The following is an 18,445-nucleotide window of genomic DNA, read 5'->3' on the forward strand; positions in this document are numbered from 1 at the left end:
CAGTTCTTTTTTATTCCATAGGTTAATTATCAAAGCCTACATATAGTACTAGAGGCCTAGTGCACAAAGTTTGTGCACGGCAGGTGCGGGGGTGGTGTCCCTCCACCCAGCCTGCACCCTCTCCAATCTGGGACCCCTCCATGGATGTCCGACTGTCCGATGCCTATTGGGATTGGGCCTAAACGGGCAGTTGGACATCCCTCTTACAATCCAGGACTGTTGGCCCCAACTGCTCACCTGCCTGCCTGATTGCCCTTAACCGCTTCTACCTGCCAGCCTGATCACCCCCTAACCACTCCCATGCCAGCCTGATTGATGCCTAACTGCTCTCCTGCCAGCCTGATTGCCCCTAACTGCCCTCCGCTGCAGGCCTGGTTCCCTCCCCTCCACCCCCTCCCAACTGCTCTCTCCTACAGACCTGTGTGCCTCCTAACTGCCCTTCCCTGCAGGCCCTGTTGCCCCCAATTTCCCTCCTCTACAGGCCTGGTCCCTTCCAACTGCCCTCCACTGCTGGCCTGATCCCTCCCAATTGCCCTCTCCTGCTGGCCATCTTGTGGTGGCCATCTTGTGTCCACATGGGGGCAGCCATCATGTATGTTGAGGTGACAGTCAATTTGCATATTACTCTTTTATTAGATAGGATTCCCCTACTGAGTACTTTTAGCTAAAGAGGGTATTCCACATTATAAAGAGGGTAATTTAGGATTGGTTGTATGTACATGGATATCTCCTTAATTGCTCATTCCTCCACTTGGCTATCTGTGTTCTTCAAAGTCTTTCCACATCCTGGGTCTGGCAGATATGTCAAATGTTGACATGCAGATCCGGATATCTTCTTGGAAAGGAAAAATAGAAAGCCAAGAGTTAAATGAAATTCTGTCTTAGTTCACATTCTTAGTGTATTTTATGGCCCTGATTGTAGTCTGATGTTAGCTAAAAGAGGCCATAAATTCCCAACAACTTCATACAGTTAAAACAGATTTTTGCTTAGAACTCCAGAAAATAGACCCAGTTATCTCCTTGCTCAATATGTCTTTCATTTCAGATGGCATTATCCTTTGAGAAATTTTTCAACCTGTGCACTGTATGTCATCATATTTCCTCTAATTAATATGCATGAGGCACTATTTCTGGAGTTTTAGTCCTTCAGGAGAATTTGGATCCCAGGACTTAGTCACACTTAGTTGCCTATAAAACTTTCCCTGATCTTCTGCCTCAGGCAATCTGAACTGTGAACAGCCATTGAGGCTGAAGTACCATTTCCACTTAAGCAACTGTCATCTTATTATTGAGTTAGAAGAGTTGGTGGCACATTAAATCTTATCAGATATAGCATTCCCTTGCATGCTCACAAGGCTGTGTTTATGCCTGTTTGTCCCCATCCTGAGGCTGCCTTTGTTTATTCTTCCTGTCAGAGACACACAGTTAAGTGCAGTTGTCTTCATTATTAGGTATTTTTCCCCTTGGATCCTTTATTTCTTTGGTATATGAGGGGAGAAAAAGAAAGAGGAGGGAATTTCTTATAAAATGTGCTTTTAAAATATCTTTCCATATTCTGTCTTGTGTAGTGTTGAAAGCTCCAGCCTACTCAGTGGTCCTCACTGTTGTTGACAAGGGATGGGGTCTGGATTTGCACAGCCAGGCATATATATATATATATATATATAGGAATGAAGAAACCCAGGAAATGAACCTGTCAGCCAGTCTTTTCCCAGTTGACCCCTTTGATGAAATTGTCCCAGTCCTGCTTTATTTTATGTGCCTACTGTTTGTTTTAGATTTATATTTTGATATGACATTCGTTTTGCTGGAGGTATTTTTCAATGGCAATAAATTGTATTTTGAGCTGTAACAATGCAAATACGTCAGCATACTCTTCTGTTAGGATAAGGAAAAGTTGGTTGGGTGCCTGTTTCCACTCCATACTAATAATTTACCTAGCATTTAAATTAGATCTTGAGTTTTTGAAAGAATGTATGGGTTAGAGTGTTTATGAAAGGGAACCATGAGGAATTTTCTTTTACTACCACTTAAAGATATCGATCTGTTTCCGTGGGGGAGGAAGAACTGTCCTCTGCTCTCAGTGATCTACAATAATAATTAAATAGACATGAGACAGATTAACAAGAAAAAATAACCATATTTAATTACATATGTAGAGTCCGAGACCCTATCTACATGAGAGGTTCATAGACAGAAAGGAAATATGGGTATACAAGATGTTCTGAACTAGGGATGAGGTAATGCAGCTTGGGGCTTCAGAAGGTAATTGCAGGGAAACCACATGTTCAGCAGTTATTAGTTTGCCCTGCCATATACAAAGGTAAAAAGTCATTTATGGTGATGACTGTCATCATGGGCCAGGTTCCTAATTTGAATTGACCTAGACAGTTAAGGGAGGGGAGCAGAAAGTTCTTTGAGCCTGCAGGGTCTCAGTTGCCTTTAGCTCAAAGTAATCCCCATGCCACTGAGGCACATCCTATATAATAAAAGGATAATATGCAAATCGACCAAACAGTGGAAAGACTGGTTGCTATGATGCGCACTGACCACTAGGGGCAGACGCTTGATGCAGGAGCTGCTCCGATTGCCCAATGGTGAACAGGGAGTTGGGGGTGGGTGGCGACGGGGGTGCAGAGCCAGCTGCTAGCAGCTGGGAAGATGACCCTGATCGCAGGCCGGGCCTAAGAACCGTACCCATGCACGAACTTCATGCACCAGGCCTCTAGTACAAAAATAAAAAGACAGAGACAAAAAGCTCACCTCGGGACTTTTTCAGTTTTCCTTTTCTGCCAGGGATGATTGTGAGAGGATCATGGGAGAGAGGAAGCAGAGCTTGAGAGTTTGAGAGTTTGTAGAGATAGAATCCCTCTTCTTCTTTTTATTTCTCTTGCTAACAAACTAAGGCTTGGTAACAATATGATTTTCTATGGTTTGTGAACTGTTGTAACTGCCAATTGATTCTTTCCTTCCAAATATCTTCTTTAATCTCCTAGGCTTACTGTGTTCTTTTGTAATAGAAAACAAAGCCTCAGGTTATATGAAGTCCATTTCCCAGCCTTCTCCTGTTAGTTTTTTAATGGTGGTATAAAAATCTCACAGTGTGCGGGTGTTTATTTTTAGACTTTAAATTTTTCTTTACAACACAATAAATGAAAAGCTTTTTATTTTCCCTGAAAGTTGTAAATAAAGATGTCTCCTAGTAGGTAGCCTATGTTTTATGATCAACCACACTTTGCAAGTCATGATGCTATAGTATAATATTTTTTATTTATAAATACCATATTTTCCGGTGTATAAGGCGACTTTTGAAATGAAAAAAGGTCAACCAAAAATCGGGGCAAAAGACCAAAATTGCACAAAAATTACCTGCAGATCTTGACGGCAAAGTAAGTCTTTTCTTTGAACTGGGGGGGGGGGGGGGGGGGGGTGTGTAGTCTTATATAGCGAATATAGGCCTAAACCTATGTTTTAACTGTTAAATTAGGGGGTGGTTTTATATGCCAGAAAATACGGTATGCATGTCTCAGATACATATTTTAGCAGCAAAGGGTGCTTTGTTAATTTTATCAACCAGACAAAAAGAGCTAAAAGATACAGTTTTATACATACTTGAAAATAAGAACATTTGAGTCTGTTTAGCATTTTTCTGTGTAAAGGTGACTAGTAAACTACTTCATAAGACAGCAGCTTGCAGACTAAAGGAGAGGAGCCAAACCCAAACCAGAAAAGAGAGCTTGTGCTCAATATTGATCATCCATAATAGTATACTTAGCTTTGATCTCTTTCTTTGCTTTTCCTCTGAACTGAATTTTGTTTATTTTAATATCTATCAACCACTGTTATTAGGAGAAAAAGAGAAAGGACAGTGAGTATGTTTCCATATCCCTTTAACAAGTGCACAGCACTCATCCTGGATACATAAAATACATTTATGTATTTTTATAAAGATATATTTTCCACTTTTCTCATAAATTGTTTCTCCAGATCATATCCTAGTGACTTCTGTAATTTTAAGATGGTAATAAGCTTGTACTGCGTTATGAATCATTTTGCTTGTGTTTGACCCCTTACTGTGGTTTCTGTTTCGTGCCGTGTGGTGCTGTGTGTTTTATGGCATTTAGTATTCTGCTGATATCTGGACAGAATATCTTGTAAATCCATAGCCTGGAGCTTTCATTTATACCCACATAATGCTCTCTTCACTTTAAAAGGGGCCTTCCATTTAAAAGTGTGTGTGGGTGTATGTGTAGTTTCAGCCCACTAACTCATGTTATTTTTGTTAGATGATAGTTTACTATCGTACTAAATAAATGATCAAATCATGCTCATCTTAAGGAATAAGACAACTCAAACAGTGAGGGAATTCTATCCTAAGAGCATCAAAACATCTTTGTTATACAGCTATTGGAACGGTTGAACAGTCTCTTGTGACATTTGTGTAAGGAAGTGTAACTTGTATTCATATTCATGTATTATTTTATTTTAACAGTTGACTTCAAACCTCGGGCCAGCATGGATACTGTCCATCATATGTTACTTTTTGGATGTAACATGCCTTCATCCACGGGAAGTTACTGGTAAGGAATAATGGGCTCATAGTAGAAAATGTGTGTTTTAATAAGCACAGAGTGCATCTGTGCAAGTATTCTACAATTGATTATTAAACATGAAGAATATTTTCTTCTTTAAAAAAAGAATTTTGTACTTTTGTATCAAGTCATGCTCATGTTTTGCTTATCACAGTTATTTCCTCTGCTCTGGAGCACATCCGTTGATCTTTGACATTGACTTAATAATGTCACAGAGAGTGTGTGTCAAAATGCATGCAGCTTGAAAAGAAAGACTAAAAAATTAGATAATGTATACTCTGGTGTTTGTTTGTCTTTACGTTCATGAATATAGCACCATGGCTATATTCATTGAACACTTTTTTATTCCAGACACCAGGATAGGTGATCTGTGTACACCATTTCCTTTTACCTAACATCTCTGCAAAGCAGGTATTATTACCTCCCTTTACAGACAAAGAGCTGAAAGCTCAAAGATTCACTAACCTGCTGAAGGTAACACAGACAGTTAGTGTCAGACCAGGATTGAACCTTAGGTTGTCCTGGTCCAAATCCAGTTACTTCTGTTTCACCACACTGTGTCTTATTTATTCAAGTAACTGTTGCCATTTTAGAATTTATTTTAATCACTGTGGTGAGCCTTCATACCATGTCATGAACAATCAATAAACATCTATTAAATGCTTGTTATATCTCAGAACTGCAGCAGATGCTGTGGGAGGTTCTAAGATAAATAGATATGTTTTCTGCCCCCAGAAGCTTACAGCATAATTATGACTTGAGATCTTCCCTTTCATTTTGTTCTTTGGTGGTAAGATGATCAGTGAACTTTGAAAATCGTTGTGCATTCTAAGCCTTACATTTTGCACTAATAGAATCGTGTTACATGTGTAACAGGGCACAATGACTAGTATGTCTTCCTTTGCATTGGGAAGGGGAATGTTTTGTGGTCCTATTGCTGCGTGATCACAGAGGCTGATAGACCCTTTTCTGCGCATCCTCGTATGTGTTATGCTGATTCAAGGCATGCAGCAACTGCTTTCTGGTCAATTTTATAATAAACAATTGTTATATGTATTTGGAACTGTTAAAAGCACATGGATATTAGCGGAAATCTCCACGGACCAAGTAACATCAAAGCATTTGTTAATAGGCATGAGTATTTGATGAAAGGGGCATATCACATAGGAACCTCTCTCACGTGACTGAATTTATGCAAAAATGGAGTCAGCAAATCACAGTTAATATCCTTTGATATCAACATTCCAGTTTTTGTTCTCCAGTAGATTTTTATAAATAAAATGTTGGAATTAAAAGATTATTCTCTGACAGCATTTCTGAATCTGACTTAATCAATTACATCCCTTGGTTTTTATGTTCTTTAAAAATAAATCTTCTGAAATTAGCAAAATTTCCCTTGGATTAAAATGGTTAAAAATAGCTAGGAGGGATGTGAACTTGAAAAATCTGCTTTAGCTTCACCCTGATGGAAGAGAATGAGTGAAAAAGTAAAACGTCACTTACACGTTATTATGGTTCTGATTATTAAGGGGAAATATATAAAGTGAACTAAGCCTAGCTCAGTGGTCTCATGTTAAGGGAATATCAAAGCAAACACATTATTTTAGCTATTTTAAAGTATTTATTCATATTCTTTAATATACTATTTTGATATTAAATCCATCCAAAGGACTTCTATGTTGAGGAAAGAGAACTCAAAGCAAATTTTAAATGAAAGTGAAAACAGTAATTTTGAGTAGCGTAATTGCTACGCATATACTCTTTTGCTAAAATTATTACTGGCAAGGCAGCATAGTAGAAAGAAAGAGTAATGAACTCACTGGCTGGATTCCCTGGGCATGTTACCTGTCGCACGTGTTTGGCCCTGGTTTTTCATTTTATCAAGATACTCTCACTGGGTCATTTATCTATAAAATCCCACAGTTCTGTGAATAGAAGTTGCATGCAAAGGCTGAGTCAGACTGGAAGGCATCATCATCAGGAGCTGGAGATGTGTGCAGTGGTTGAATCACTTGAAGCAGGCCGTCTGCTGCCTTTTGCCATTGGGTTGCATCATTAAGTAATTAGAATTCTTAATGACATTATACCCATAGCATTTTAAATAGATTTTAAAAATCTGTCTGGCAGCCCCTATTTCAACTTAATCAATAGGCTTGTTATAATTGACTTTGTAACCATAAAACAAGGACAGTAATCGATGCTGTTATTTATCTTTTTTTAACCAAGCCCAAAGTGTTCATCTGACATTTAAAAGTAGGATATATACATTGCCTGTTCAATATGAAAACTGGGAGATAGGCATTATGTAAAACTGTTTCTAGTGACTGACTTCTGCAAACCAGCCATACTCCCCATTGAAAGATGGGCTAGACTCTTCCCCCCCCCCCCATATATTAGCAAAAATTCATTAGTCTTGAAAGAATTAGACCTCTCTGGATATTTTATGGGATGAACTTTTCAGTTGCTTCACAGGTATATCCTTGTTTCCCTACCCCCAACACTGCACAGGCTCAGCCCCAGAACCAACAACGGATGTTTTCCAGCTGCTTAGCCTCTTATCTGTCCCGCCTGAATTATAATACAAGCACCAAAATCTGTCACTGTCTGAAGCCCTGCATTATTTATCTAAAGTATCTAAGTTGTGGAATTTATCACATTCATTTTACAGATGCAAATCTAATTTTCAGTTGCTCTAAGATGCAGACAGTGCTTAAAAGATTTCCAAATTTCACCTGTGTTTTTGGTTATTATTACTATAATGGTTTTTTGAGGCTTCAGAATATCAAAAACTGGTTCACACTCTAGAGAAGTCTTTATGGAAAAGTAAGGATGTTTTAGTGAAAGAAGAAAAGCTAATATTGGGCTATTTTAACACCAAAACATCAAGCTAGGATTTCCTCTCTTCATTGCTGGTTAGATAGGATGTCCCTGCATTCACTTGACTGCTCTATTTTCATTGCCAGCAGGTTGGCAAATAGGTCTGTGTCTCTAATAAAATAAAACATCTTCCCTGAAATTATGAAGTTATAATTCATCCCCTGTCTTCAAGCAGCACTTTTAATATCGAGGCAAAGAGCCATTCTGATGATGTTTCACCGCTACAGTGCCCTCCTTTGCTCTCTGTAATTGCCTCTTTCTACTGTTCATTAAAATATATTTACAGTTATATTAAGTTTACATGAAAATAGTAGACACAGCATGAAGCAGTTTTCATTATGTAGTCATTTTAATTTTAAAGTTTTTTTTTTCCTCTGCACATATTCCAGTCTTTTGTGTCTCATTCCAAATTAGCAGCTCACACTGGTAATGTGTCTAGTTAATTATATGCATGTGCATTTAAATTGCACACATTGATGTGAACCTTTTAATATACTGTAGGGTGGTCCCTTTATGGTTAGAGTGGGCCTGGTGCTCAATTCCGAATTTACATATCTCTGGAGGATGTAAATCAGGACCAGCTGGTAGAAAAGCAGCAGCTCTCCTGGCCCAGAGAAGGCAAAAGCGCCTGTCAGATACACCCCACACACCTTCTTCCTCACGCTTTGAAAAGAAACAATTAAAATATCACGGGACCAATGGAAAGTACTAGCACCAAGCTTTGAGCAAGCATAGCTATAGCATGACTTGTTGGACTTTATTTGAGCTTGCAGACTTTATTCAAAGCAGAGCATTCTAAGTTCCTCAGATTTGTTGGCTACATAGGATCCATAGGTAAGCAGATGCTCTTTGGGGCTTTCTTGGGTCAGTAAGGAAATGTGGTGAAAACGGAGTCATTTAGGTATAAACATTTTATTACTGCTCTCCACTAAAAATAATAGCAAATTTTAGGAAATCTTGGATATTGAAATATTGCATATATCTATTTTATGAGAACTTTCTCTACTTTTTTTTTTTTACTCTTATGATAAAATTTTTAAATGAATGGTTAACTACAAAGAGCTCTAGGATTTGAAAAGCCTGGTATTTTCTTCATACAAATTGCCTTGGCATGTGGAGTAATCCTAGCGTACTTTGGCTTTTTGTAGTGTGAGGTCCTACAGGCCTGTGTACCTTTATTCTGCTGAGTAAAGCACTTAAGGCTTAAAGCAATTTATGACTGTCCACCCCAGGATTGTGTTCCTAATATTCCATGATTAAAGTGAGCGGGCCTCTTATGTATCCTGCTTTGTACTTTGGTGTGATCTTCTAGGCAGAGCTGAAATTGTATTTAGTCATAGCAGTTAATATTTGATTTGGAAACTATTCCTAAAGACGCTTAACAAGACCAATAACTCTTTACAAATGAAATATGGCTGCTATAGGCTGTTTGATCTTTTTGAGAAGATGAATCCCAGCTGACTAAATGAGGCTGTTTCTAGCTGTTCCAACTTGGAATCATTCTCCAGCTTTACCATCCTATGAAGCTTTAGCTTAAATCCCTTTCCATTGCTTCTATTTATTAACCACCTGCTGTGTCTTTTTAAATGCCACTATCTCCACAGGGTTACAGACCCTGATGAAGGGAAAGAGAAAACAGCTAAAACATATACATAAATATATATTTAGAGAGAAGCATGAAACACCCCATTTCTTTACTCATTTAAATGACTCTTTTGTGGGTTGATGTTGTTAAAACTTCCTTGCCTCCCTCATGATGACATTGATCCTTTGGTTGAATATGATATTTGCTGTCTTTATGCATCTACTCTATGCATCTACTTTATGCAGCTACTTGCCATCTGTACACTATGCAGTAAGAATCACATTGTGGCTTCTGCAATCTCCTCTTATTTTCTCCCATAACATACTTCTAAAGTTTAATATACATAACATTCTTGTTAATATAAACAGAAAGAATATAGTCTCCAAAGTCTACCATTTTCCTTGTTCTAAACACTGTAAAGTGTGTCTTTGAGTATATATAGTAGCAAAGGTTAGACATATATTTTTCTAGACTAACATTAATTTTATTCATTTCCTTATTCTACTTCAATATTATAATATGTTCATATTATATTGAGATCACTACAATATAAAAGATCACTACAATACACTTGGCATCTTGTTCTAACTCCTAGTTACCAGTGATCATATTTCTTGGCTAATTTTTAGGTGCCTGGACTAGAAGTGTTGATAAGAGTTTCTTAGCAACTGACTAATTTCTAGTAGACTAGTGTCACCTTTAAGAGAATAGAATGTCATTGATGTAACCATTTTGACAGTTTCAATAGAAGCAAACATTATGTAATTTTGAACTTTTTTTTTGCCTCAGAAAACTAGTGTTTATGTTAAACAAAATAGCAATATTATAGCACAGTACTCTCATATCTAACATTTAACATAGAACCAGAACTTCAAAAGCAGAACATCTTTGGTTCAAATCTCAGTTCTACTCCTTAGTAGTTGTAATAAATATCACTCATATTATTTAACTGTATTGGGCTGCTTCCTCGTTTGTAAAATGGGGATATTAATCCTGCCTAGTTGGGCCATTATGAAAAATAAGGGGATGTAAATAATGTGCTTGGCACAGTGCCTGGCACATAGGAGTACTGAATACATGGTAGTTATTATCCTTATTCATTTATTAATAAAATATTGGTTAATAAAAATTGCACTATGTGCACGCACTTTGTTAGGCACTGAGAGTTCGGCATGGACAAAATAGACACACTGCTCATATGGACCCTATTGCTTCTCTAATCACATGGACGGTAGTGGATTTTGCAGCACTGTTTATCAGGCTGCTGCTGATACATCGATGCTCTTGTTTAGCTTTCCCACTAAATATCCTGACATTATGTTAATGGATACCCATTGCATTGAAATTCACATAGGGGTTGTCTGAATGGGAAATTATGTTCTGTGGTTTTATAAAACAGCTAATGAAATTTGAATACATGACTCACTGGATCCAATTTTGAAAGGTAGAGATATTCCACATATGCCATTGATTGATTTTATGTTGTGTTTCTTAAAGAAACGTTCTAACTTTGGATTCATTTTTCTGTGATTCTGTTAGAGATGTAATGCATTAAAATTGGAAGAGAAGGCAGAGACTTATTAACTTGAGGGCCTGACAGGTTTGTGTCTTTTTTTTTTTAAACTTTTTTAGCCAAAAGAAGAAATAAGTTATCATTTCTGATCTTCCCTGAGTAACCTTGGGTTTTAAATAGCCTTTAACAGCTACAACCAGAGAGTACTTTTTAACAGTCGGTTGTGCTTTATTTGGATAATTTTAAATGACAGGCTAGCACTTTTCAGTTCTTGGCATAGTCTAAAAATACTCGTGCCATCTGAATGGTCTCCCCATGGATTAGAGGCGAAAAGGTTCTACAGCAAAGGTTCAGGAATCCAGAATGGTTTTATTTTCAAATGTTAATTCTCATCATTTTTGCAGTGAATACTAGGAAACCACAAGGGAGCTATGTGAATCTTTTCACAATTAATTGGCTTAATCTGGAGGAGCCTTTAGGAGAAGCTGCTAAAAGAATAAGGAGCCTGGTTGATGAGGCCTGAAATTACAACAGCCATTGATCAAGGGTTGGTTACATTGCTTCCTAACCTTCAGACTCTTATTAGTAAGGAGAGTTCCCAGCCGGCATGGCTCAGTGGCTGAGCGTCAACCTACAAACCAGGAGATCATGTATGGATTCCCTGTCAGGTTGCTGGCTGGGGCATGCAAGAGGCAGCCAATCCATGATTCTCATCATTTGATGTTTCCATATCTCTCTCTCTCTCTTCCTTTAATATATTTATTAAAACATAATAAATATATATTATATAATAAATAAGGATAGTAAAGATTTTATTTTGGTTAAGACCCTTTTTGGAGAGCCAAAATACACAATGTCCACTTTATCCTGCCATTCCTTTGATGTGAAGGAAAATAGGATACTATTTTTATTTAAAATGGGAAATGGGAATCTGAAAATGAGGAGGTGCAGGGATTGGAGCCCAGTGCTCTTTGCCACTCTCTTGTGTTGTTCCCTATAGAATCCGTTGCTCTCGGCCTCTTGTTTTTCCTCTTCCTTAGTCCTCTCACTCATTAGGTTTTAGGAATCGTTTCAACATCCCAGCTCCCTCCACTGAATCATTCTTTGCTCAGTCTTGAATTTAGTACATTCTTTAAAAAAATCATAAGACGGGATTTTGAAAAGCAAACCGAAGTTTGCTTTTGCAGCTCTTTCACCAGAACAGATAAGTCAGAAGAACTGATGTAGGATTTGGTTTTAGAAGTTGCATGCACAAATTGCAAGGTAGTGCAGAGACGACAGTAGTCATCAAAGCTTATCTTCAGACAGTACCTTTCTCTGCCTGCAAGCCATTCTCACAAACTGAGGCAGAAGGAGGTGTGACAGCCAGAGGTTGGAATCATGGCTCCACTTGCGTGACCTTTGGCAGTTACCAAAACTCTCTGAGCTTATTCCACTGTTTGTGATTCTTGGGAAGCGTTTGAAAGATTTTTGTGCCAGCGAGTGACATAATCAAATATGTCACTGAGAAAAATTTACTAAACCAGCTCTCTCAATTAGATTTCACTGTTTCCTTCTGGTTCTTACTAGTCACGCACTGAATCACCTTCCATAGCAGAGGAAATAATTATCTTGCTTAAACTAAGACTGTCGCCACAGTGATATTAGACACTGTACATTCATGGTCTTTGTTGAAAGCTATAAAAATTGTCACACAGATCTTGACATTTTAGTAGCTGACAGCAGTGAGATACTAAGTTCATCACATCAGACAATCTCCATTTTTAAGTCACTCTAGCCTGAGGCCAAGTGCTTTGGGCACGGTCCAGGACCCTCAGTCTTTCAGCGCACTTGGCATAAGGACGTCCCAGACGTTTGCTCCAGTGCGTGTCTCACATGGTCAGGTGATGATCCTTCGCTGTAAGTACATTGTTCTTGACAGTGAACAGTAAGGACCCTCCGGTTGATGTGTTTTACATGGCACATTACCCAGTTTCTTTCTGCAGTCTGACTTATAAAAAAGCAAGAATAGTTGCTGTACATAACCTGTGGAGACCTCCTGATTCCTGCCCCCTCACCCTTTCTTTATTCAGACAGGTCACAGCTGTCTGCACTCAATGCCTCTTGTACCCTATTTCTGGCTACAAGCAAGAATCAGGTTAGGAGTCCCTTACTCTGAGTAGGAAGGTACTTCGCACGAATGGTTTTCTTGATTGCGCCCTGGCTGTTCTCAGATTTGTTGCCTTGGTTTCTAACCTCTTTAGGGAGTCTCCAGGGTCTGCCCTTTCTTTCCCTCCAGGTCAGGGGCAGTACACATTTTCTTCTCTGTGAGCCTGCCTTCTGTCCAAGGTGAATTTTATAGGGTAAATTTGTAGGGTGAATGCTTGACCTTGTCTTTGATTGTCCTCAGATCTTTCAGATCTGCCTAAACTCCTGATTCTGACCTTACTTGGTGCTAATTTCTCAAAGCATAGATTTATAAAAGATTTATAAAAATGTCACCTAAGGATGGTTTTGAAAAATACCATTCTATAACAGAACATATTAGGAGAAATAGTGTAATGGGGGTCGGGGCTTATGTGGTTTGGAGTCAACTTACCATTTATGAAATTGGATCTAGTGATAAAGGTGCCAGTGTGCTAGTTACTGTACCTGGTGCCTTATACATCAACATCGCAGCCCTTCCAGAGAGGTTTCTGTATGGGCCATCTCTGCTGATGGACCTGCTCAAAATACCCAGCTGTTAAGGGAGGTTCTGGGACTCACCTCCAGATGTCTTTCTGCCTGTGATCCCTGTATTGTTCAACCTAATGAGTGTAGGCATGTGTACGATTTGTTGCAACAGCCAAAGACTTACAACATTGATCCCCAGAGGGGAAGGTGTGCGTTTCTTTTAGCCCACTTTTAAATTTCCTCTGCATTAACTTTCGTTTGTTCAGACTCCTATGTGATGCTTAGTTTTCTACCTGATTACTTCATGTACATTCCACATATGAACATACTGAATTAGAAATTGTATAGCTACCTCACAGGATTGTTTTACATTAGCCAACAAATAAACAAACAAAATCTCTTTTTGCATGTGCTTTTTTCCCACAATGAAAATATTCATTGCTTCAGTCTTTATTAGGATGTTAAGGCTGATATGACTACAATAAAAATATTGTATATTGATGTATTGTAGTATTTTACTTTGTTTTTATACATTTTCTCTTATCCCCCCCATCACAGTGAGTGATGTATGCATTTTACTATTTGAATCTTTATTTATGGCTGCTTTTCCTTTCAGGTTTTGTGATGAAGGAACCTGCACAGACAAGGCCAACATCCTGTATGCCTGGGCAAGGAATGCGCCCCCTACCAGACTCCCCGAAGGTACCTCTGGGGCTTCTTGGACAGTTTCACATTAAGCTGCTTGATTTCTGATTCCAAAGTACTTTTTATTATGTGTCCTTTTCCAACAGTGGTTGACATGTTCTGTTCGCAGTTCCACACTAAGAAAGTACCAGGATGGCTTGCTTTGTATGGAAAAGGTTTCATTAGAGATTTACTCTTTCTCCCTGCAATTTGCCCACATGGCAGTTTAGATAGAAAACAACCAAGTTCACCTCAAGACACCTTTGGCCTCGGGCACATTGGTTTTGGCCAGCGGGAGAGGTTCAGGGGCCAGGACAGCCAGGAATGAAAGAAACTGCTGCTTCAGCAAACAGATTTCTTTTATAGTCCTGGAACCTGGGTATTTAGGAGGATGCCAAACCTCACTGGCTTTCTGACTTCACCTCTAACTGTTTATGGCTTCCAATGTGTGAGTGAATTATCGGACTCTCTTTTATTACCTTAATGTTTCTTAATATCAAAGTGGATGCACCATTCCATTACAGAATAGGTCTGCCATGGTGGGGAAAGGGGGGGGGGGCACAGAAGGGGACTTGTTTTTAAGTACAGAGTCCTCTCTGCCTCAGTAACTCCTGTCAGCTCTAACTGACCTCTGTTGGCTTTGCTTCAGGTTCCTCTCTACAGTTTGCCAGGCAGCCACCACCAAGCCAGTTTGGAAATTAATAAGGGGGTCTGTCATTTATTTGTTGACATTTTAAAGACCTGTTAGTAGAGCAGAAAGAAAATATTTCTCCACATCTCAATATTTTCTCGGTAGATAATTTTTAGCTTACTAGCAAACTCTATTAATAGTAAGACTATTAGGATCCCTTCAGAGTCCAAAAATTTATTGGCATACTGGAGTTTTTAATCTAGTTGGTAACAGTTTCCTCAGTAACATTTTTGCAGGTACCTGTTTTCATATGGAAAGAAAAGTAATTTCTCTGAGAGGCTCCTATAGTCACTCAGCAAATAAAAAGGAATATGAATATATACAAACTAAAATGTCTTGCATAATCTAGAAAATAATTTTGTTTTGCTTTATCCTGTTTCTTTCAGAATGAGTGAATTGTCCTCTTAAGGTGTAGGTGGTTACCCTGGTTCTAAGGAGGGAACTATGCACAGAATTCTATTAGAGCTTTGAGAGGATTGATAGGTTATATTAGAAATTATCAGAAAATGCCTAGTTTATTTTCATTTTCATATTACTGTTTCATATGCAATAGGCTATTTTATTTCCCTTTGGATTTCACAGATCATTAACCTGAGATTAGCTCCATGTTAGGCCTCCATTTCTAAAATATTAATTTACACCTTTTGTAAACCTTCAGGTGTTGGATTCAGAGTTGGAGGAGAGACTGGAAGTAAATACTTCGTACTACAAGTACACTATGGGGACATTAGTGCATTTAGAGGTAAGTTTTGAAATATTGAAACTAAGCACAACTTTCACGACTGTACCGTTTAAAATATATATACTAACTATTATTCACTTATTAAAAGGAAGACTTGACCACACCCTCGGGGCCCACTAGGAAACAATTGTCTTTGTTTCTTTTCATTTGGGACGATGGGGGTAAAGGCTTTTCTTTTGAAGGGCATATTTATTGTCTTAGGCATCCCACTGTGCTTTCTTCTACTCCGATTTTAGGGTGCTTTGGCTTTTCAAGGTATTCTTTTATCTACCCACTTCCATTAGAAGATTCCTTCTAAGCAGCATGGTTAGAGAGTGTAAGGACTAGTAAATTATTTAATTCTGTAAGCAAGCCCTTGGGAGCATCAGCAAGTTTTGCAATACCAGGGATGTTCTCAACCCTCAGGCTCATGTCAGTGCTTTATCTATAACCCACACATCCCACTTAATGAACTCAGCCATTGACCACGGTATTCCTGCAAAGACCGCCCACCCCTTAGACACCCGCTGCTGAGCACTACCCTAGGCTCCTGCTGCTCTGCCCTTGATTACTATGCACTTCACTTAAATGCTCCTTTTCTTGTTATAGAATCATTAACCTGAGGAAGGGTCCCTGTTCCCAAGGCGACTGGGACTGGTGCTTGTTATTTCTTCTGCTGCGTTTGGTTAAACTTCAGCTGAATTCTAGGTTCACACTCCTTTGTTCATGGGAGTGTAAACACTGAGCAGTCTTCTCATTGGCTTGTCAGTTTTCATACTGTCTTGCTGACTTACTCATATTTCCCCAACTTCTCTATTTTAACATTATATTTCTATTAACTAACTGGACACATTTCCCTCTCCAGACATATTAGCTTTCTGTCCCACATCTAAGTCTAGAAGTACATGTTCATCCATGCCTACGAATGTCCTCTGGGGCCTTAGCTGAGATGTTCCACAGGTTCTCAGCATCCAGGACAGTGACAATAAATGTATCTTCCTCCGGGAAAAGATGTTGGAAATAATACTTTTATGTCATTGAAAAATTACAATTAGTACTTCAGTTAGATGTATCATCAATTAAGCAAGCTCTTGTGGACCAGCCCATGAATCTAGCTTCCAAATAAAACTTGTTTTCATATTAAAACATGCTTTGAGTTATATATAAATAGCTTTTCATTTTGGGAACAGAACCTAATCTTATTGTTAACTATAGTGCTAAGACAAGGTTTTGTTGAAAACAAAGGAATAACTAATGTTTGTGTTTAAGGAACAAAGACAGAAATTATATGCTCTAAGAATTTACAATGTTGGTGTCAGAGTGCTGACTTCCGAAGCATTGACAATACTGTAATTTTTCTAAAAAGGCAAAGAAGACTTTCCCTGACCACACAATTAACATATCTACACATGCTCCCCGCTCCCTGCTCTATATCCCTCTATAGAACCCCTAGACTTTCCTTTTCAACCTAATTCCTCTTAGCTTTGTAGTCCTAACAGATACTGCATTGGTGCTCTGGGGAAATGGATTATATATGCTATTTCTTAAAATATATTACTGTAATAATTCAATTTAAATTAATTTATTACTGATGAGGAATTTTGGCCTGGAGATTATTATGCTAATTGAAATAAACCAGTCAGAGAAAGACAAATACCATATGAACTTACTAATATGTGGACTCTAATGAATAAAATAAACTGATGAACAAAATAGAAACAGAGGCATGAATACATGGAACAGACCCACAGAGGTCAGAGGGGGTAGGGGGACTGGAAAAAAGAAGGTGAAGGGATTAGCCAAAGAACATACGTGCATAGCCTATGTTGACACAGATAACAGTGTGGTGAAGGCCAGGAGGGTGGCAGGGGGAGAGGGTTAGGTGAAGGTGGGCAAAGTGGGAAGAAATGGGACATCTCTAACAGTCTCAACAGTTTTTTTTAAAGGAATTTGTGATTTGTTTAATCTAGGGGTAATTAAAAAGTATTGGTAGTTACTATGTAAATATATATAAAAGATCGATGTGAAACTTTTATATTAATTTTTTATTTTTCACTTTTTCGAGAGTCGTTTTTGTGAAAGAGGGTATGAGATAGAAAGATTACTGTTGCTGTGATTCACAGAACTTATTGTAATGAAAATATAAACAATTTTTGTTCATGTAACTCACTCAGTTGTATTAGGTGTTATCTTATGCCTTAAGTGATACAGGTCTTAGGATAGTAAATAAACACATGGGAAAATGTCAAATCTCATTTAAAACAATGTCAAATCTCATCTAAAACACTGAGAGATCATTTTACATTTATTAAATTAGGGGTGAATGGAGATTGAATTCTAAAACCTAGGACTGCCAGGGTTTATGAATCTGGAACAGTTTGGGGAGCTTTATAAATTAGTGTAGTGTTTTGAAATGCAATTTTAGTATATTATATACATTTTACATAGAACATTAAAATCTTGCTCTAGGCTTTTATTCTAAAGAAAGAATTTTTTTATTTTTGTTTTTAAATGATCTACCTACCCCCAGTTATTTATGCATCATTAACTATTAATATGAAAAAACAGAAGTTAACAAATATCCCTTAATAAGGCACTAGTTAAATAAATGTTACAACAACAAAAATAGCTAAGCATAAAGTTTTAAATATACTACATAAAACTATATGTATGCTTATATGTTTGCAAGGATTATAAAGAACAAGGAAGAATAGGGAACAGTCAATAAATATGAAAGACAGGATTGTGTGGATATTTTTCCCCTTCAGAATCTTTAAATGTCATATTTTTAAATCCCACAAGTAGAAGCTCTATGCTAAGTCCCTCAGTACCTACCAGTGAGTGTACAGATTCCCTTCCCTGCTCTCCTGACAGAGAAGAGCTCATGTAAATCTCTATATGACTGGTTTGATTTATGTAAGGAGTGACTTGTACTCTTAAAAAGTTTCTATACTGTGATCATACTCTTGCCCTCAGATGGCACCTAGAAGTGGAAAATAATTATATCATCATGTCTTCTAATGATTAAAAATACATCATAGGTGTTATATATGCACCATACACTCATTTATAATCATATTAGTATTAGTGAAGATTTGAACTTAATGTTAAAACTATTGATGATGGCATA

The 18,445-nt window shown here is 38.0% G+C and overlaps 1 protein-coding gene across 12 annotated transcripts in view; it reads left to right on the forward strand.

Annotated features, from left to right (window-relative positions):
• The window catches only part of PAM (peptidylglycine alpha-amidating monooxygenase), a 240,452-nt gene that overhangs the window by 139,492 nt on the left and 82,515 nt on the right, over positions 1-18,445 (forward strand). For all 12 annotated transcript variants that reach the window (XM_036410914.2, XM_036410915.2, XM_036410916.2 and 9 more), the window contains exons 6-8: positions 4,493-4,580; positions 13,836-13,921; positions 15,253-15,336. In XM_036410914.2, the coding sequence (XP_036266807.1) occupies positions 4,493-4,580; positions 13,836-13,921; positions 15,253-15,336 (258 nt within the window). The remainder of the gene's footprint in view (positions 1-4,492; positions 4,581-13,835; positions 13,922-15,252; positions 15,337-18,445) is intronic.

The sequence above is a fragment of the Pipistrellus kuhlii genome, unplaced genomic scaffold, assembly GCF_014108245.1.
Source record: "Pipistrellus kuhlii isolate mPipKuh1 unplaced genomic scaffold, mPipKuh1.p scaffold_m20_p_4, whole genome shotgun sequence".
Taxonomy (NCBI): Eukaryota; Metazoa; Chordata; class Mammalia; order Chiroptera; family Vespertilionidae; genus Pipistrellus; species Pipistrellus kuhlii.